Source organism: Tamandua tetradactyla, chromosome 2 (assembly GCF_023851605.1).
Source record: "Tamandua tetradactyla isolate mTamTet1 chromosome 2, mTamTet1.pri, whole genome shotgun sequence".
In the NCBI taxonomy this organism is placed as follows: Eukaryota; Metazoa; Chordata; class Mammalia; order Pilosa; family Myrmecophagidae; genus Tamandua; species Tamandua tetradactyla.
In genome coordinates, this window is record NC_135328.1 from 17318154 (window position 1) to 17340436 (window position 22283).

Genomic DNA, 22283 nt, shown 5'->3' on the forward strand with positions numbered 1-22283 from the left:
GCCAAAGAGAATGGAGTAACATGCTTTTTGTTGAAATCAGAAGACCTGCGTTCCCTCATGGCAGCAATTAACTGGAGCTGATTAATTGCTGTGCTCTTTTGGTAGAGATTCGTGTTCTGGTTTGCCAGGATCCCTATGACTTCTTACACTTTTTGCACTTTTTGTCTCTCTACTCCTTGTAGGTATTCAAGTTTACAACTTATAGTATCTTAGCTTTGGAAAGGATGTTTAAGATCATTGGTGAAACTGCCTCTCTTTCCTTCCCATTAGATATTTGAATTCTTCCTACTGCATTTCTGACATAGTTCAGCCTCTGCATAAAGAATTTGTGAACAGGAATTCACTATTTTCCTATGCAGTGATTGCATTTCTAGAAGGTTTTAACTATATCAGACCACCAAGCAGAACAAAATTTTCCTTAATGAAACATGATTAATTGTAATGATGTGGTATTCCAAGTAAGGTCCTAAGGTCATGAGCTCAAGCTAGGTATATTTCCCTTTAGGGCTCAAGGATAGAACAAATAAAGATTTTATCTTTTGTGGATATGAGAGAAAGAACTGGGTACCTTTTAATTTAGCACCTAAATCTAGTTAATTCTGACTTTACAATAAAGCCTTTTTTGTGGGTCTTGGTCATCACCTTTATTACCAATATCAGTTCTAATGTTCAGTATTATGTGGAATCAAATTGTATGTCCTAACTTAGAAATCACTGTGACTTTTGAGCCTTTTGCCCAATGTTAAATGATTAACTCTTTTTTACCTCAGGTTGTCCTGAGAAGGGTCTCAGAAGCTTCTAACCCTCTCATTTTACAGATGAGTGACTTGTACAAAGAGTCACCTAATTTTGCTAAATTATAGCAGTTCTAAGATTAGAACCATAGATTGTTTTTTAATCCTGGCCAGATATTTCCAGTAAACTATATTACATTCCCCATTTTGTTTTTTAGGAAAAAGGGAGATTATTCGTTAAAGCAAAGTCACCTGTGGGTTATTCTACATTTTAATTGAACATATTTGACATCAACACTTGGGCTTGAAACATGCCTTCAATGGCAAAGAGACTTTAAAAGACGAAACTCCTAAGGGTCTGGTCAAGCCATGTTACCTATCCATTTGATAGGAGTATTAAAAACTGATGAGACAAGTTTCAGAAAATTTCTCCTTTATACACTCATTTACTTATTGTTTTAGGTTGCTCTGGTTCCTCAGAAGGCTATGAATAGATCAGAGAACTTGCTCCTTACTGGCTCCTCACTAGTATCTCAAGTTCATGCTGCTGCAGTTAATGGCGATAAGAGTGCTCTTCAGAGGCTCATCCTGGGTAAGCAATCCCCATAAACACAGAAAAGAAACCTTAAAAATAATCTGTCCTGAGGAAGTTTGTTCATCTAAACTTTTATTTGCAATCTCTATATACATTTCAAAGAAATATTTATCACTTATATTTTGTTCAAACATTTGTTCACAAAATAAATTATGACCTAAAACTTAAAAATACAGATTAGGATTAGGTGAAAAGTAGTTGAGAAATATCTGTGTGTTTTACATTGAATCTGGTTTCAAGGGAATGAATTCATCCTTGTAATGACAGAGTCTAGCATTTGGTCTTTGAAAACATAGAGAGTTTCCCAGGAAACTTAAATAAATCCTTAATAAAATAATGAAGTTACTATAACAAAATGACTATCTAGATGTTTTTCTTTCATAACACTGTCTTCCAGGAAGGGCAAAGAACTATAAAATTTCAGCTTCTTTATAGTATTAATTATCAAATACATTAAACATGTCAGAAAGTATACAAAATAAAATTAAAAAATTTATTTATTTTAAAAATTTTATTTTACAAAATAAAATTTATATATTAATAAATGTTAATATTTTGCCATATTTGCCTCAGATGTATTTCTAAATGTTTTGGATACAGCTAAAGCCCCTTCTCTTTATCTGTTCTTCTGTCACATACTCTTTTGACTTCTGTCACCATGGATTAGTTTTGTCTGTTCTTGATCTCCATATAAATAGAATCATGTAATATATGTATGGTTGTTTGTATCAGACTTCTTTTTGATTATCATTATGTCTTTGAAATTCACACAGGTTGTATTGTCTGTATCTTGTTTTTTCTTGCTGTGTATCACGTTTCTATGAATATCCCACAGTTTATCCCTTCTTCTGTTGATATATGGTTGTATTGTTTCTAATGTTTCGTTGCTATAAATTAAACTGTTATGAACATTTTTATGCATATGTACTCATTTCTCTCGAGTATATGCCTAGAGGTAGAACTGCTGTGCCATAGTATGTATGTGTGTGTGTGTGTGTGTGTGTATATATGTATGTATGTATATATATATACACATATAAATATGCATATATATATATATATATGCACACATATATGTATTAGTAAACTTTTCATTTTGAAAAAATTTCTAACTTACAGGACAGTTGCAAAAATAATATAAAACCCATGCAGAGAACTCCAGAATATCTCTTGCCACATACCCAGATATGCCAACTTTTGTTTTGCCATATTTGCTATATCATTCTATCTAATCATCTATGTATCTTTCTACTTTCTGAACATTTGAGAATATGTATGTCCCAATAATGTCCTTTCAGCATGTTTTCCTCTATTATTAGATCAAGTTCAGAATTGCATATTGCCTTTAGTTTTTACTGTCTCTTTAATCTCTCTCTTTTTTACATGTGGGAACACTTGTGTAGCATGAACTCTCCCATCTCAACCACTGCCAAGCATACAGTTCATTGGGATTAATCACACGCTACAGTGTTGTACTACCCAGAGTTTCCAGAACTTTCTCATCACTCCAAACAGAAACCCACACCCTTTATGCATTTAAATTCTCTTTCTTCCTTCTCCCCTGTCCCAGTAACTTGTACTCTACTTTCTGTCTCTGTGAGTGTGCATATTGTTGTTATTTTATGTAAGTGGACTCATACAGATCTGTACCTATGTGTCTGAATTATTTCCCTCAACATGAAGTTTTCAGGGTTCATCCATGTAGTGGCATGTAGCAGAATTTGATTCACTTTCAGTGCTGAATAGTGTTTCCATTGTGTGGATACATCACGTTTCGCCTATCCATTCAGCTGCTAATGGACCTTTGGGTTGGGTCCACCTTTTGACTATTGTTAATAATGCTGCTGTGAACATTGCAAGTATAAATATAAGTCTAAATCCCTGTTTTCAATTCTGTGAAGTACCTAGAAGTGGAATGCCAAGTCATATGGTGGTTCTATGTTTAACTTTTTGAGGAACCACTGAACTGTTTTCTGATTTTAATAAACTTTTACTTTTAGAATAGTTTTAGGTATACAGAAAAACTATGAATATAGTACAGAGAGTTCTCATATAACCCGTACCCAGTTTCCCCTGTTGATAACATTAATATGGTACATCTGTCACAACTAATGAACCAATATGGTTTGGATACATTATTATTAACTCAAGTCCATATTTTATTCTGTTTTTTCTTAATTTTTACCTAATGTTCTTTTTCTGCTCTAGGATCCTTTCCAGAATATCACATTACATTTTGTCATCATGGCTCTTAGGCTCCTCTATACTTTAACAATTTCTCAAGCTTTTCTTTTGTTTTCTTTATGACCTTAAAAGTTTCCAGTTATATTTTTAGCTTTAGAAAGTACTGACAGTTTCCCAAAGTGTCTGTTCCAGTTTCAACTCCCATCAACAATGTAGGAGAAGAATTCCAGTTGCGCCCCACTTTCACCAACAATTGGTGTCATTGGTCCTTTTATTTTGAGCCATTCCAGAGACCAACCCTCGTAACTTATTGTGGCTTTGATTTCCATTTACTGATGAGACTGATGTGGAACAATTTGTGTATGCGTTGTGACCATTAGGATATCTTTTCTGAAATACCTGTTAGACCTTTTGCACATTTAAAAAAAATAGGATTGTCTGGATACTTATTAATTTTAGGAGGCTTTAAAAATATACACATTTGTATTCCAGATAGAAGTCCTTTGCACGGTCCTATTCACTAATGTATTATGAATAATATTTCTCAGTCTGTGACTTCCTTCTTCACTCTTTAATCGTGTCTTTTGATTAACAGCTCTTAATTTTAGTAAAGAATAAGTTTTCTTTTGTGATTAGTACATTTCGTGTACTGTTTAAGAAATCTTTGCAAACTACAAAGTCATGAACATATTATATGTTTACTTTTGGAAACTTTGCTTTTTACCTTTCACGTTTAATTTCTGTTATAATGTGAGGTAGGGAAGTCAAGGTTAACATTTTCATATAGATAGCCAATGATACAGAATCATTTATTGAAAAGGCCATCCTTTCTGTCATTGGATTTTAGTGCTACTTTGTGGTAAATCAGGTAAGCAGATATTCATAGGTCTAATACTTAATCGGTATTTTGTTCCATTGATATACTTATCTTGCTTTTTTGCCAGTACCATGCTGTCTTGCTTACTGTAGCATTAGAATAATCCTGATATCTGTGTGAATTCTCCAACTTTCTTCTTCTTTCAGATTATTGTGGCTATTATAGGACTTTTGCATTTCCATATAAGATGTCAGATTCTACACAGATACACACATGTATATGGCACAAACCTAAAAGAAAGACCTATTAAATCTTAATTTTGTATTTTACTTTTTTTTAGAGAAGTTGCAGATTTTCAGAACATTCAAGCATAACAGGATTACCATATACCACCCTGTTAACTAACACCTTGCATTGGTGTGGTACTTTTGTTAAAATTGATGAAAGCACATTTTTATAATTTTACAATTAACTGTAGTCTGTGGTTTAACTTCAGGTTCACTGTTTGTGTTGTGAAGTTCCATGGAATTTTTTAAAATTTTATTCTAGTCCCATGTATACAATTTGATATTTCCCTTTATACTTATGTTCAAATACATAATCCAGTGGTGTTAATTACATTCACAATTTTGTGCTAGCATCACCATCTATTACCAAAAACTTTTCCATCATCTCAAATAGAAGCTATATATTTTTCTTTTATTTTTTATTGCTTTACATTGAATCTAAAAATCATTTTGGGTAGAATGGATATTTTTATGATGTTAAATCTTCCAAATCCATGAATAGGGTTGGCTTTCTATTATTTAACCTTTAAATGTCTTTCAATTTTATAATTTTTTAATTTTAAATTATTTTTCATACTGAAATCTTATACATCTTTTGTTAGACTTCTTACTAAGTACTTGAAATTTTGATACTACTGTAATTTTATTTTTCTTTAACTATTTATATAAAGAGGTACCATTATTTTTTCAATTTTTAAATTAATTTTAAAAAATATAACAACAAACATTCTTAACATATTATCATTCCATTCTACATATATAATCAGTAATTCACAATATCATGACATAGTTGCATATTTGTCATCATGATCCTTTCTTAGAACATTTGCATCAATTCAGAAAAAGAAATAAAAAGACAACAGAAAAAAATTCATACATACCATACCCCTTACCCGTCCTTTTCATTGATCACTAGCATTTCAATCTAGTAAATTTATTTTAACATTTGTTCCCCCTATTATTTATTTTTATGCCGTATGTTTTACTCATCTGTTGATGAGGTAGGTAAAAGGAGCATCAGACACAAGTTTTCACAATCACACAGTACATTGTGAAAGCTATATCATTATACAATCATCTTCAAGAAACATGGCTACTGGAACACAGCTCTACATTTTTAGGCAGTTCCTTCGAGCCTCTCCATTACATCTTGACTAACAAGGTGATATCTATTTAATGCGTAAGAATAACCTCTCGACTCTGTTTGGAATCTCTCAGCCATTGACACTTTATTTTGTCTCATCTCACTCTTCCCCGTTTTGGTCAAGAAGGTTTTCTCAATCCCTTGATGCGGAGTCCCAGCTCATTCTAGGATTTCTGTCCCACATTGCCAGGAAGGTCTATACCCCTGGGAGTCATGTCCCACGTAGACAGGGTGAGGGCGGTGAGGTTGCTTGTTGTGTTGGCTGGAGAGGGACACCACATCTGAGCAACTCTTGAAGGTGATTCTTAGGCCTAATTTTAAGTAGACTTGACCTATCCTTTGTGGGGTTAAGTTTCATATGAACAAACCCCAAGTTAGGGGGCTAAGCCTATTGCTTTGGTTGTCCCCACTGCTTGTGAGAATATCAAGAATTCTCCACTTGGGGAAGTTGAATTTTCCCCCTTTCTCACCATTCCCCCAAGGGGACTTTGTTAATATTTTTTTACTCACTGTTCAAATCACTCTGGAATTTATTGGGGCATCACTCTGGACAAACCTACAAAATCTTATTCCCTACTCAAGGTTCCATGTACTTATGGTGTTCAGTTAAGCTGTCCACATAAGTTGTATCAGGAACTGCACTAGTCAAAATATAAATTTTGTACCAAATAAACATTTTTTGCTTTAGTCTCACACAGAAGTTAAAATTTTAAAATATTACCATCTATTTTCAACATCCTTTAGTAATGATATTCCTTTGTTCTTCCTCATGCAAAAACATTTTTAAATTTGTACATTTAGTCACTGTCATTATACACTCTAGGCATTCCTAGATTATACCATCTCAGTCTTTATCGTCTATCTTTCTTTCTGATTTCATTTGTGCCCCCCAACCCTCCTCCCTCTATCATTCTCACATTCAGCTTCATTCAGTGTTCTAACATAATTGTATTATAGTTAGGTACTATTGTGCTATCCATCTCTGAGTTTTTACAATTACAATCAGTCCTGTTGCACAATCTGTATCCCTTCAACTCCAAATACCCAATATCTTACCCTATGTCTATCTTCTGATGGTCTCTGTTACCAATGAAATTCTCCAAGTTTATTCGCTAATGTCAGTTCATATCACTGAGACCATACAGTATTTGTCCTTTTGTTTCTAGCTAATCTCACTCAGCATAATGTCCTTAAGGTCCATCCATGTTCTTACATACTTCATAACTTTATTCTGTCTTACAGCTGCATAATATTCCATCATATGTATATATCACAGCTTGTTTAGCCACTCTTCTGTTGATGGACATTTTGGCTGTTTCCGTCTCTTTGCAATTGTAAATAATGCTGCTATAAACATTGGTGTGCAAATGTCCATTTGTGTCCTTGCCCTCATGTCCTCTGAGTAGATACCTAGCAATAGTATTGCTGGGACATATGGCAGTTCTATACTTAGCTTCCTGAGGAACTGCCAAACTGCCTTCCACAGCGGTTGTACCATTTAACATTCCCACCAACAGTGAATAAGTGTACCTCTTTCTCCACATCCTTTCCAGCACTTGTCATTTTCTGTTCTATTGATAATGGACATTCTGATGAGTGTGAGATGATATCTCATTGTGGTTTTGATTTACATTTTCCTAATAGCCAGGGAAGTTGAGCATCTGTTCATGTGCCTTTTGGCCATTTGTATTTCCTCTTCTGAGAAGTGTCTGTTAAAGTCTTTTTCCCATTTTGTAATTGGGTTGGCTGTCTTTTTGTAGTTGAGTTGAACAATTTCTTTATATATTCTGGATACTAGACCTTTATCTAATATTTCATTTCCAAATATTGTCTCCCATTATGTAGGCTGCCTTTTTACTTTCTTGACAAAGTTCTTTGATGCACAAAAGTGTTTAATTTTGAGGAGTTCCCATTTATTTATTTCTTAAATGCTCATGCTTTGGGTGTAAGGTTTAGGAAACCACTTCCTATTATAAGATTTATAAGATATTTCCCTACATTTTCTTCTAACATTTTAATGGTGTTAGGTCTAATATTTAGGTCTTTGATCCATTTTGAGTTAATTTTTGTATAGGGTGTGAGATACGGATCCTCTTTCATTCTTTTGCACATAGATATGTTGTTCTCTAGGCACCATTTATTGAAGAGACTGTTCTGTCCCAGGTGAATTGGTTTGACTGCCTTATCAAAGATCAATTGTCCATAGATGAGAGGGTCTATATCTGAACATGCTATTCAATTCCATTGGTCAGTATATCTATCTTTATGACAGTACCATGCTGTTTTGACCACGGTAGCTTCATAATATGCCTTAAAGTCAGGTAGTGTGAGACCTCCAACTTCATCTTTCTTTCTCAGGATATTTCCAGCTATTCAGAGCACCCTGCCCTTCCAGATAAATTTGGTTATTCATTTTTCTATTTCTGAAAAGTAAGTTTTGGGGATTTTAACTGGTATTGCATTGAATCTGTAAATCAATTTAGGTAGACTTGATATCTTAACTATATTTAGTCTTCCAATCCATAAACACAGTATGTCCTACCATTTATTTAGGTCTTCTGTGATTTCTTCTAACAATTTCTTATAGTTTTCTTTGTATAGGTCTTTAGTCCCTTAAGTTAAATTTATTCCTAAATATTTTATTCTTTTGCTTGCAATTGCAAATGGAATTTTTTTCTTGATTTTCCCCTCGCAAATTGTTCATTACTAGTATATAGAAACACTACAAATTTTCGAGTGTTGATCTTGTAACCTGCCACTTTGCTGTATTCATTTATTAGCTCTAGTAGTTTTGCTGTGGATTTTTCGAGGTTTTCAACTTATAAAATCATATCATCTGCAAACAGTGAGAGTTTTAATTCTTCCTTTCCAATTCTGATGCCTTGTATTTCTTTTTCTTGTCTAAAGCTCTGGCTAGAACATCCAACACAATATTGAATAACAGTGGTGATAGTGGACATCCTTGTCTTTTTCCTGATCTTAGGGGGAACATTTTCAGTTTTTTCCCCATTGAGGATGATTTTAGCTGTGGGTTTTTCATACATTCCCTTTATCATGTTGAGGAAGTTCCCTTCTATTCCTATCCTTTGAAGTGTTTTCAACAGGAAAGGATGTTGAATTTTGTCAAATGCCTTTTCTGTATCAATCAAGATGGTCATGTGGTTTTTCTGCTTTGATTTGTTGATATGGTGTATTACATTAATTGATTTTCTTATGTTGAACCATCCTTGCATACCTGGGATGAATCCTACTTGGTCATGGCATATAATTTTTTAATGTGCTGCTGGATTCGATTTGCGAGAATTTTTGCATCTATATTCATTAGAGAGATTGGTCTGTAGTTTTCTGTTTTTGTAATATCTTTGTCTGGCTTTAGTATAAGGGTGATGTTGGCTTCGTAGAATGAGTTAGGTAGATTTCCCTCTTCTTCGATTTTTTTGAAGAGTTTGAGCAGGATTGGCACTAATTCTTTCTTGAATGTTTGGTAGAATTCACGTGTGAAGCCATCTGGTCCTGGACTTTTCTTTTTGGGGAGCTTCTTAAAGAATGATTCAGTTTCTTTACTTGTGGTTGGCTTGTTGAGGCCGTCTGTTTCTTCTCTAGTCAATGTTGGTTGTTCATGCCTTTCTAGAAAGTTGTCCATTTCATCTACATTGTTGAGTTTATAAGCATAAAGTTCTTCATAGACTCCTCTTATTACTTCCTTTATTTCTGTGGGATCAGTGGTTATGTCTCCCCTTCCATTTCTGATTTTATTTATCTGCATCCTCTCTCTTCTTCTTTTTGTCAGCCTTTGTAAGGGTCCATCAATCTGATTGATTTTCTCATAGAGCCAACCTCTTTTTTTGTTGATTTTCTCAATTGTTTTTATGTTCTCAATTTCATTTATTTCTGCTCTAATCTTCATTTTTCTTTCCTTTTAATTGCTTTGGGGTTATTTTGCTGTTCTTTCTCTAATTCTTCCAAGTGGACAGTTAATTCCTCAATTTTTGCCCTTTCTTCTTTTTTGGTATAGGCATTTAGGGCAATAAATTTCCCTTTTAGCACTGCTTTTGCTGCACCCCATAAATTTTTAAATGTTGTGTTTTCATTTTCATTTGCCTCCAGATATTCACTGATTTCTTTTGTAATTTCTTCCTTGACCCTCTGGTTGTTTAAGGGTGTGTTGTTGAGGCACCATATATTTGTGAATTTTCTGGAAGTTTGCCTATTATTGATTTCCAGCTTCATTCCTTTATGATCTAAGGATGTGTTTTGTATGATTTCAATCTTTTTAAATTTATTGAGACTTGCTTTGTGACCCAGCATATGGTCAATCCTTGAGAATGCTCCATGAGCACTTGAGGAAAAGGTGTGTCCTGCTGTTGTGAGGTATAAAATTCTATAAATGTCTGTTAAGTCTACCTCATTTATTGTATTATTCAAATTATCTGTTTCTTTATCGATCCTCTGTCTAGATGTTCTGTCCATTGATGAGAGTTGGGAATTGAAGTTCCAACTATTATGGTAGATACGTCTGTTTCTCTTTTCAGTGTTTGCCTCATGTATTTTTCAATTTTTTTTTTTTTTTACATGGGCAGGCACCGGGAACCGAACCCGGGTCCTCTGGCATGGCAGGCAAGCATTCTTGCCTGCTGAGCCACCGTGGCCTGCCCTGCCTCATGTATTTTGAAGCATTCTGGCTCAGTGCATAAGTATTTATGATTGTTATGTCTTCTTGTTGAATTGTTCCTTTTATTAATACATAGTGTCCTTTGTCTCTTTTAACAGTTTTACATTTGAAGTCTAATTTGTTGGATATTAGTATAGCTACTCCTGCTCTATTTTGATTGTTATTTGCATGAAATATCTTTTCCCAACCTTTCACTTTCAACCTATGTTTATCCTTGGGTCCAAGATGTGTTTCCTGTAGACAGCATATAGATGGGTCCTGTTTTTTATGTCTTTTGATTGGGGAATTTGATCCATTAACATTTAGTGTTATTACTGTATGGGTAGTACTTTCTTCTACCATTTTGCCTTTTGGATTTTGTATGTCATATCTAATTTTTCTTCTTTTTACCTTTACTGATAGTCTTCCTTTCTACACTCTTCTCCACAACTCTCTCTTCTGACTTTTCATATCTACCTTTAGTACTCCCTTTAGTATTTCTTACAGAGCCAGTCTCTTGATCACAAATTCCCTCAGTGATTTTTTGCCTGAAAATGTTTTAATTTCTCCCTCATTTTTGAAGGACAATTTTGCTGGATGTAGAATTCTTGGTTGACAGTTTTTCTCTTTTAGTAATTTAAATATATCATCCCATTGTTCTTGCCTCCATGGTTTCTGTTGAGAAAGCCGCCGTGGCTTGGGGCACTCACAGTTCTGGGGGTTTGGCAACCAGTCCAGCTGGTCCAGACCAAGGTACGCTATGTGTCTGGTCACTGATGTGGCCCCTGCAGTTGTTCTGTGCTGTTCCTGGCTATTTAGTAGCTGCTCTGGAGGATGAACTAAATCCCAGACCTCGCTAAAGCACCATCTTGGCACCTCTCATCATGGTACCATTGTTTTTGTATATTGATTTTATATTTGGAGAATTGCTTGATCTCTTATCAGTTACAAAGTTTTTAATTTTTTGATTTTCAATATTTCATACTGTGCTAGTTTGAAAGAATTTATGTACCCTAGAAAAGCCACGCTTCAATCCTAATCCAATTTTATGGGAACAACCATTTATTTTAATCCCTATTCAGTAATGTAGGTGAAAACTTGATTAGGTTATCTCCACAGAGATGTGACACCACCCATTCCAGGTGGGTCTTGATTACTTTACTGGAATCCTTTAAGAGAGGAAGTATTTTGGAAAACTCTTGAGATTCCAAGAGAGACAGAGTCCATGCAGCCAGAGACCTTTGGAGATGCAGAAGGAAAACACCCCCTTGCGAGCTTCATGGGACAAGAAGCTGCAAGAGAAAGCTAGCAGATGCCACTATGTTTGCCATTTGCCTTTCAAGATGAGAGAGAAATCCTGAACATCATTGGCCTTCTTTAATCAAGGTATTTTTACCTGGATGCCTTAGTTTAGACATTTCTATAGCCTTCCTTTAGTTGGGACATTTTCATGGCCTTAGAACTATGGACTTGCAATTTCATAAATCCCCCCTTTTAAAAGCTTTTCTGTTTCTGGTATATTGCATTCTGGCAGGTAGCAAACTAGAGCACATTTTATCTGTGAAAAATGGTATTAGTACAATAACATTTAATGTAATTATTAAGATAGTTGCACTTAATCCCATTTTGCTGTTTGTTTTCTAATTGTTATTTCTCTTATACTCTCTGAATCAGAAGCACTCCTTTTTCTAGTTCCTCCAGCCAGTAGTATAGGGTTTCTAATGGTATCATCAAAATGTTACTTTGCAATTGGGCCCAACCCCTGGCATAAAACTGTGCAAAAATAAATAAATAAATAAAAAATTTTTTAAAAATCCCGTATTGGTGGCTTCTCCACAATCTGTCTGCTTTTGTTTACTTTTCAGAGTGCTTGGGTGGTGGGACTTTTTTCTCCCTAGAGTATTTTTATGTAATCCAATGGAAGAGTAGACTCTTGGGCTTACAAGACCGTTGTGAAACTGGAACTCTTGTGCAGAGATTTTTTTTTTTTTTGACAAAACAACATACAAACATGAGCATTCTTAACATATGAACATTCCATACTTGCTGTAAAATCACTGCCTCACAATATTATAACATAGCTGTATATTCATCACCATGATCATTTCTTAGAACAGTTGCATCACTCCAGAAAAAGAAATAAAAAGAAAAAACTCATACAAACCATACCCCTTACTCGTCTCTCTATTGACCACTAGTATTTCTATCTGCTCAATATATTTTAACCTTTGTTCCTCCTTTTTTTTCTATACCCCTTACCACTCCCTTTCACTGATCACTAGTATTTCAGTCTACTCAATTTATTTTAACATTCATTTCCCCTATTATGTATTTATTTTTAATCCATATTTTTTTACTCATTTGTCCATACAGTAGATAAAAGGAGCATCAGATACGAGGTTTTCACAATCACATAGTCACATTGCGAAAGCTATATCATTATACAGTCATCTTCAAGAAACATAGCTGCTGTAACACAACTCTACAGTTTCAGGCATTTCCCTCTAGCCTCCCTAATAGACCTTAAACTAAAAAGGGGATATCTATATAATACATAAGGATAACCTCCAGGATAACCTCTTGACTCTGTTTGAAATCTCTCAGCCACTGACATGTTATTTTGTCTCATTTCTCTTTTCCCCCTTTCAGCCAAGAAGGTTTTTCTCAATCCCTTGATGCTGAGTCCTAGCTCATTCTAGGATTTCTGTCCTACATTGCCAGGGAGGTTTACACCCCTGAGAGTCAGGTCCCATGTAGAGAAGGGGAGGGCAGTGAGTTCACCCACCATGTTGGCTGAGAGAGAGACAGGCCACACCTGAGCAAAAAGAGAGGTTCTCTGGGGTGACTCTTATATCTAATTTTAAGTAGGCTTAGCCTAACCTTTTCAGGATAAGTTTCATATAAACAAACCCTAAGATTGAAGGCTCAGCCTATTGATTTAGTTGTCCCCACTGCTTGCAAGAATATCAGGAAGTCTCCAAATGGAGACACTGAGTTTTCCCCCTTTCTCTGCATTCCCCCAAGGGACTTTGCAAATACTTCTTTATTCACTGTTAAATCATTCTGGGATTTGTTGGGGCATCACACTGGACAAGCCTACAAAATCTCATGCCCTATTCAAGGTTCCATGTACTTATCGTATTCAGTTAACTTGTCCATATAAGTTATATTAGGAACTGCACAAGTCAAAATATAAACTTTGTACCAAATAAACATTTTTTGCTTTAGTCTCACACGGAAGTTGAAGTTCTAAAATGTGAATAACCATCTATTTTCAACACCCTACAATATTGACATTACTTTGTTCTCCCTCATGCAAAAACATTTTTTAATTTGTACAGTTAGTCACTATCATTGTACACTGTAGGCATTTTTAGGTTATACCATCTCAGTCTTTATTGTCTTGTCTTTCCTTCTGGTTTCACATGCGCCCCTAGCCCTCCTCCTTCTGTCATTCTCACATTCAGCTTTGTATTAGTTAAGGTTCTCTAGAAAAACAGAATTGACAGGAAACACTTGCAAATATAAACTTTATAAAAGTGTCTCGTGTGACTATGGGAATGCAGAGTCCAGAATCTGCAGGGCAGGCTGTGAAGCTAGCAATTCCGATGGAGTGTCTGGATGAACTCCACAGGAAAGGCTCCCTGGCCGAAGCAGGAAGAGAGCCTGTCTCTTCTGAATCCTCTTTAAAAGGCTTCCAGTGATTAGATTGAGCATCACTCATTGCAGAAGACACTCCCCTTGGCTGATTACAAATGGAATTAGCTGTGGATGCAGCTGACGTGATCATGATCTAATTCTATGAAATGTCCTCATTGCAACAGACAAGCCAGCACTTGCCCAACCAGACAAACAATTACCACCAGTTGGCCAAGTTGACACATGACCCTGACTATGACAGGCTTCATTTAGTGTACTTACATTATTGTGCTACAATCAGGTAGTATTTTGCTATCCATTTCTGAATTTTTACAATCAGTCCTGTTTGTGAAAAGATTTTTGATTGGTTATTCAATCTCTTTAATTAGTATAGGACTATTCAGGATTTCTTTTTCTTCTTGTGTCAGTTTTTTTAAGTTATGTTTTTAGAAATTGTTGATTTCATCTAAATTCTTAAATTGGCATTAAGTGATTCACTATAATTTTGGATTTTCTGTTTAGCATCTGCATCATCTTCAGTAATGTCCTGTTAATATTCCTTGTAATGTTTATTGTATATTTTCTTGATCTTTCTCCTTTTTGGCTTTATTGGTTCTTTATATTTTATTTTTGTTTTCTAGTTTATTGATATATGCTCTTATTTTAATTCACTTTCTGTTTAATTCCTTTGGATTTATGTTCCCCATTGTTTGTTGTTATTGTTTTTACTTCTTGACACAGATGGTTAGGATATTAAGTTCAGCCTTCTTTTCTAATGTAATGTAAATGTAAAGATCTAAATACCCTTTGAAAGTAATGACTTTAGCTACATCCCATCAGTATAAATAAAATTTTCATTATCTTTCAGTTAAAAATATTTTAAACATTCCTTTATGTTCTCTTCTTTGGCCTATGAGTTATTTAGAAGTATATTTCTTAATTTCCATACGTAAGCATTTGTTAGGTTATGATTTTGTTATTGATTTCTATCTTGTAGTCACAGAACATGTATTCCCTGATGTCAGTCCTTTGATATTTGTTGAGAGTTTACTTTGTGTCCCAGAATATGATCAGTTTTGCTGTATGTTCCATGTTCACCTGTGATAAATGTGCACACTTATGTCACTTCCCTACCCCAAACTCTTTAAATTCTTCTCATTGCACTTGGGATACAATTTAAAAGGTTATGTGTTACCTCTGTCATTCTGTATCCTCACTCTCACTGTATTCTTCCTAGAAACATTTGCTTTCTTTTAGTTTCTCAAACTTGCCAGGCTATTTTTTATGTCAGTATTTAAATTGCCTGAAGTTCTCTTCTCTCCATTCTCAAACTAACTCTTACTCATCCTTCAGATCTTGTCCTTAAGGTCAGTTCTTCAAAGAGGCCTGTTCCAACCTTCCAGTCTCTATTAAATCTCTTCATAATCTTCTCTCTTGGCCATCTGCATTTTATTCTCATAGAAATTGTCTCAGACTGTAACTGTATATTTATTTGCATGACTGTTTTTTTAACTTTTAATTTTGAAATAATTTAAAACTTATGGGAAATTTGCAAAATATTACAAACCCCACACAGAGAGCTTCAACATACCCCGATCCACTGATTTGAACATTTTGCCACCTATGCTATTTCCTTCCTTCCCTCCTTCCTTCCTTCTTTCCTTCCTTCCTTTCTTTCTCTCTCTCTCCCTCTTTCTTTCCTTCCTTTTCTCTTTCTTTCATCTATCTGTCTCTCTATTTATGTATCATGTGTTTTCTGAACATTGGAGAACAGGTTGCACATTGAATGACTATTTTTAAAGTGTTTTTCTTCTCTATAAGCTAGTAGCCTCCCTGAGTGTATGCAAGGTCTGTTTAAATTTATTGCTATATCCACAAAACACAGTACATGAAAAATATTTCAGTGAAGGAATGAATAAATATTCTCCCAAGCAAAGTGTAGTCATGTTGAGGGCAGGGACTAAATGTGAATTGAGTTTAATTAAATTGAATTGAGCATTAGGTTAAAACTAAATTCCATGGGAAATTTTTTTTTTGAAGTTAGAATGCTTTTTTTTAAAAAAAAAAAACATTTTTTTAAGTACGTTTATTATTTTAATGAAAAATATAACTTTCAAACATACCAAAAATGTGGCATGTTATAAGTCAGAAACACTCATACAGGCTCAGTTATATTAACTAATGCATTTCTTTAAAACTTGAAACCCTTCTATAATTTTATATCCCTAGAGAGAAAAATCCTTAAAAATTTAAATGTAATCATGATGTGAAACTGGTATTGAACTGTTAAATTTACTTATAAATCAGTCCCCTTTGTTTTCTATCATTTTGTCCATTTTCTCCAAATAACTCCTGACTCATCACTGACTTTGAGCCATAACACTGCTTATCTTTTGGGGGGGGGGGGCAGACGGGGCAGGGCGAGCAGGTGCATGATCTGGGTATCCTGCACGTAAGGTGAGCATTGTACCACTGAACCACCCGTGCATCCAACACTGCTTATCTTTTAAGGATTGTACCATTGTATCTTTTGGGTATAGCCAGTAATATCTTTGCTCTCTGGTATTTCCTGATATTTATATATTCCTATTAAAATAATTGTTACATCTTATATTTTAATGTATTTTAAGCATCCTTTTATGTAACATGTTTGCTGATATGTAAGTATATGCTAGTTCCCTTCTCGAAACTAGTAACATAGTACTATAGATTATTTTTTTCTTGAATCGTGGCTCACCAACTGCTCAGTGAATTCATTCACTTCAGCATTTTCTGTCTTCCTTTCTCTGTTTCCATGGAGAATATGTCAGCAATGTGTTTGACTCCATGGAAACAGATGAGTGTCTCTACATACACGACTAATTAAATTGAACACTTTCTGTGCCGCCCATTGTCCTGGGGAAGGATTGAAGAGGCTTCCCCTGAATGAAACATCATTTCAGTAGCAATTCTTAATGTTTAACCTAATATAATTCTTAGTGTTTGACACTAATTCTTCATGTTTTAACATAGCTTACTATTTCCTAAATTCCAATTAGGAATTAGGACTCAGATCTGGGCCCTAAAATATAAACAAGCATAGTAAAATTCTTTCATGTTATGGTTATCTTTTATAGATACGTATGTTTTTCTCGTAACTTCTGTTCAGATAATTTGAATCAATGCCAGAGTTGTAGTTGGTAACAGAATTTAGGAGATTCATTTTAATACTGAACAATGAGGTGTAGTAGAAAAAGTATGAATTCTATAGTTAGATAAACCTGGGTTTTGAATTGTGGCTCTGCTGTTTATTAGCTGTTTTATCTTAGCTAAGCCACTTAATCCTTTTGAGCCTCAGTTTCCTAATATGTAACTATAAATGATAATATTTCACGTGTGAGAGATAAATGAGATAATAGCTATAAAACATCTAGCCTGGCACCTGTTACAAGGTAGATAATAACTAGGATTCTCTTGCTGTTATTGCTATATCACTCTGGACATAAAGTAAAATAAGCAAATGTTATGTAATTTCAGAACTTTCTAAAGATGAAAAACCACTAAATTCTACAAAGATTAAGATTGCTTTCTTTGTGGAAACCAAACAATAATTTGTAAATATGCACAGTGTAAAATGACTTATATTGTTATTGCTGCTAACAGTGCTTTTGAGAATGTTTGCTGTGATCTAGTGACTAGGTAGCACTGTTCAAATTCTACTATAACTTTTGTAGCACTCCCCCATGTTCTAAGCAAACATAAATCTTTGAATTATTTCCTTTTCCTTGTCTATAACATCTCTCAACACAGCACTTCAATATGGTAGGGAGCTTCAAAAGTAGAGTAGTAGTAATATTTCAGGTCACTTTTTCCTTTCTTCATCCCTATCTTAAAGTTAGGGTTGCTAAATGTTTATAAATGCTTGCCTTTATATATATGTATATAGATGTATAAATATACTTACATGAATATGCATGCAGATTAATAATAGTAATAAAATTAACTAACATTCAGAGTTGCGTTTTGTGTGTCAATCATTGTATTATGTGTTTTGGAACTCTTTAGTTTGTTTCTTAGTGACATAAAACAGAGTTTGAGGTACTCTTATTACCTGTATTTAATAGATGAGAAAACTGAAACACAGAAAGAATAAGGAACTTGTCTACTATGTGACAGGACTAAAACTGAAAAGTCTGATTCCAGAGCCCATGCTTTTAACTACTAAACCCTGAGTCGGTAGATATTTTGGTGTATATGTACACATTCATATGTTTGAGTAGAGAATAAGGAAGACATGAAAGAAAGAACTAATTAGGTCTGAACCCTGGCTAATGAGCTGACTGGCTATTTAGATTGGATTTTTCTGAACCTTTTTTTTTTTTCTACTGTGGGCCCTTCAGCAGTCTGGGTAAGCTTATAGACCCCTGTTTAGAAGAAAATATTTTTAAGAACTTAAATAGAATACAAAGGATTACAAAGGAAACCAATTAAATAGAAGTACAGTTATCAAAATATTTTAAAATTGTGATTCATCAATATATTTGAAATAGTTTTTATTAACACATTAAATACGATCTGGGGAAATCTAGCAGCTATATAATTTCAAAACAGCAGTGAGTGTAAATGATATTTTAAGATCTCTGCAATAACTATGTAAAAATATTTTGTAACCTCTCAAGTACCCTCAAAATATATGTCCCTTATTATTATTTTAACTATTATTATTATTCTCATGTATGTGCAGACACAGAAGCTCAGAAGCTAAGAAATTTAGTCATACAACTAATAACTGCCAAGTTGAGGCTCAAACCTAGTCATTCAATTATGAATCCTATGCTCTTTCCATTGTGCCCATGTAGCTTCTCTATAATAATAAGTAAAAATTTTTAAATGACAACAAATACCTTCTTAAGATTGTGACAATATAAAAGAGGTTGGGTACGAAGTGGGTGAAATCAGATGAAATAAATGCATCTTTGATGCCCAAGTAAAGGTAGCATTTTAGAACAAGCAAAGAAAATGACAGTAGAGAATGCTGGATTGACTTCTGTTGGGTGTTATGGTGCTTAGGCAGTACTTTGTGCTGCCTGCAAGCAACATTCATTTTCTCTAACTGCTAGTCCAGTTCTGGTTTCTGCCCAGACCAGCTTATTAACCGTATAGGCTCTTCTGCTTCAACTAGCCTTCAGTAACTGAATGCAATAGAGCAGAGACCTTCAGGTCATGGTGATGCCGAACAAATGTGGGGTTCTCTGCCTATGTGCATAATGGCCAATTTGTGACACTGGGGTTTCAGAGAAGGAGATATTGCATGAAGCAGGAGATCAGATGGCCTAGTGGCCCCAAACTCTACCTCCCCATGTCTAAGGAGGTCAAGGTTTCCATGGATCCAAAGAAGGGGAAATGGAGTTGTTACCATTACAATATCAAGTATAAGGGATGAGACTAGGCTAGAATAGCCATTATAAAAGTATAAACACGGCTGAGACTACTTGAGTTTCAGCAATTTCAGATATTAACTTTTGGCTCTTTTGCAATATGAAAAGAAAAAACATCTATATAATGATTCAGTAATCATAATCATTTGTTAATACTTGATTTCTCTGTTACAGTGGTGATAGCTCTGCTTTCTTAGCTGTGTTCACACTGAGCACATACAGAATGCCAGCCCAGTTAAGCAAGCACCACATGGTCATGGAGTAGATGCTTCCTCCACAGTTGCCAGAATAATTAAACAACACCACACACTAGTCAGCTGCTTTCTTTATTAACTGCTCCTGATAAGAATGCAAATGAATATTAGTACATCATAAGTCCTACATTTGCCCAACACACTGTGATTTACCAAATACTTCCAAATAATAAACCATCTCATTTGAGCATCAAAATAAATGGTGGATAATTGAGGAAACTGAGGAAGGGAGTAGGTAAATTGGGTACATGAAGACACAGGCCTCTCTTAGTTGCTCTCTTTTAGCTAAGTAGCCCCAAACCAGATAAGACTGGGACCCTCACTACTCACAAACTAGCCATGAAGCCACTATCCCCTCAAACAAAAGCAACTCAGGAAGGACCCCCAAGTAAGGCTAAATGCTTTTTCTAATCATGAAGAGGGGTATATGCTTCCAGTTTTCTCAAAGGCACAAGTTTTTGCCTTATAGGCACAACATATTGAATAGTGGCAGCATAACCCAATTAAATCTTCTCTTTGGGGAAGTATAAATGCCAGTTTCACAGATGTCAGGGATTCAAGAGAGTCTTGAAAGTTTCCCTGGCTCTTGGAGCAGGTTTGGGAAGAGCATGGTGACTAACCTTAACTTCTGTGTTCCAGGAGGAAGATCTACCCATTACCCCATGCTGCTGACTGTATTTTGGCCCTCAAGAGCCAATCAATTAGTACTACCCCAGTATGTAGTGATTGCCTCCACTTCTCAGCCTTTATGCTTGTGACCACAGCTTTTAAATCCTCTTTAGAACTTCCAAGAAGGAATCACACCTTAGAGGGAAGTTCATATTACATGAATTGCTATAATCTTACTAGTGCTCACTACTATTCTCTTTTCTTAACACTAACAAATAAAATGCCAGTAGAGTGCCCTTTAATCTTGAGACAGCTAGGGACTAGCCTTATTATTGCATATTCTCTATAAATATCACTTGGGCTCCAGAAGGGCTCAAACCAATTAAAGGAGCATGCTCTGCCTATAATACATTTTTGTTCTGTTAATAAGTTTGGGTTAATAACTTATTACTCCATATAATTAATGTTATTTATTAATTATAAATAATTTATGCATAGGTCCTTATCTATAAATGCAATTATAGAACCTCTGAAATCTTCTGGATTAGACTTTGGAAGCCTTGATGGAGAGAATGATTTCCTAACACTGTTGTATCACTCAGAAGCCTTGTGCAGAGGGACTTCTGTTCTAAATTTGTTGAATCAAATGCAAAACTTGCCTCCATCTTCAAAAAAAAAAAAAGCTTCTGAAAATAACACCTGCCTCCTCCAGGAGTTGTATCTAACCCTGTATATAGCCCTATATTTGTAAGACTCTCAAATTTCAAGAGCAATAACCTTTATTACTTAATAACCAGGACACATGTTTAACTGTGAAGTTAGGATATAAGGGATGATTATGATTACAGAGTCATTATATAGATATTCCTTTTTTCTTTCTGGTATATTAGAGTAGACAGAGGAAAATATCTGAAATCTCTGAACTGTAATCCAGCTGCCTTGATCTCTGATACTGATTGTTTATCCTTTATCTTATACCCTTGTGATTGAATTAACTTCACCGATACCCATTTTATCCAGTATTTCAACCTTAGAGTCTTATGATCACTAAATACAGCCCCTAATGTTTATTAATGAAGGGTCTTGGATCAGCCCAGAACTAATGCACCTCAATCCAGAAGTTATCTTGATAACTTAGCTGTGTCTAACCAAAATGGGCCTGCCTGACATGTGCAGTAGCTTGAACTTTAACCTATAAGTGACCTATACCTCATTATAATGCTAAAAATCACTCCTATTATCAAATTAACACTACCATTTTCTTACATATGTTCTGTGACTAAACATGTAATCAGTTTGCACATGCTCAATAATTAGATCACCTCTGCACCATCTAGAGCCATGGTGCTCATTATCTTAAAACCTGCCCATCTTTTGATGGGCTATCAGAATTACTGCAGTTCGAGAGACAGATTTTTAGGCCAATAGGCCATCTGATCTCCTGTTTCATGCCTAACAATAAACTGTTTCTCTCATGTCTCAGGAATTGCTCATTGAGCATACTGGACAGAAAATACACCGCTTTTGATCAGTATCGCATGGAAACATGGGTTAGCAAAGGAAGTTATCTGAAAAGCTATAAATTCTTTCTGGATCCCAATATTTCCAAGATTAAAATTTATCTCAAAGAATTTAGAGCTAAAACAATAGCTTAGTTTCAGGCACAAAACAACCCAGGCAAAAGTGTCACACTTTTTCCTTCTTTAGCTAGCATTTATATTTCCCCAATGAAGATATTTTATTTGGTTAGTTTGTTTCCCTCACTAGCAGCATTCATGCCAAGACAGCTTAAAAGTGACTGGTTTCTGTCATGATCATCCCATATATGTTACCCTCAACCAATCTAGGAATATCCGATCATTACCTGAGTAAAATAGCAAAATATTTTTCACTCATGGTGCACAATAGGAGCCATGACATGTTGTGGGGAGAGGGTTGTTTTTTAAGAAAGT

At 34.9% G+C, this 22283-nt stretch overlaps 1 protein-coding gene across 6 annotated transcripts in view; it reads left to right on the forward strand.

Moving 5' to 3' along the window:
• Positions 1 to 22283, forward strand: part of INVS (inversin) — a 224476-nt gene that overhangs the window by 1879 nt on the left and 200314 nt on the right. For 5 of the 6 annotated variants that reach the window (XM_077140262.1, XM_077140265.1, XM_077140261.1 and 2 more), the window contains exon 2: positions 1197 to 1326. In XM_077140262.1, coding sequence (XP_076996377.1) covers positions 1221 to 1326 — 106 coding nt within the window. In that variant the 5' untranslated portion in view covers positions 1197 to 1220. Of the gene's footprint in view, positions 1 to 1196; positions 1327 to 22283 lie in introns of those variants that run through there. The other variant, XM_077140260.1, reaches the window with a different exon arrangement.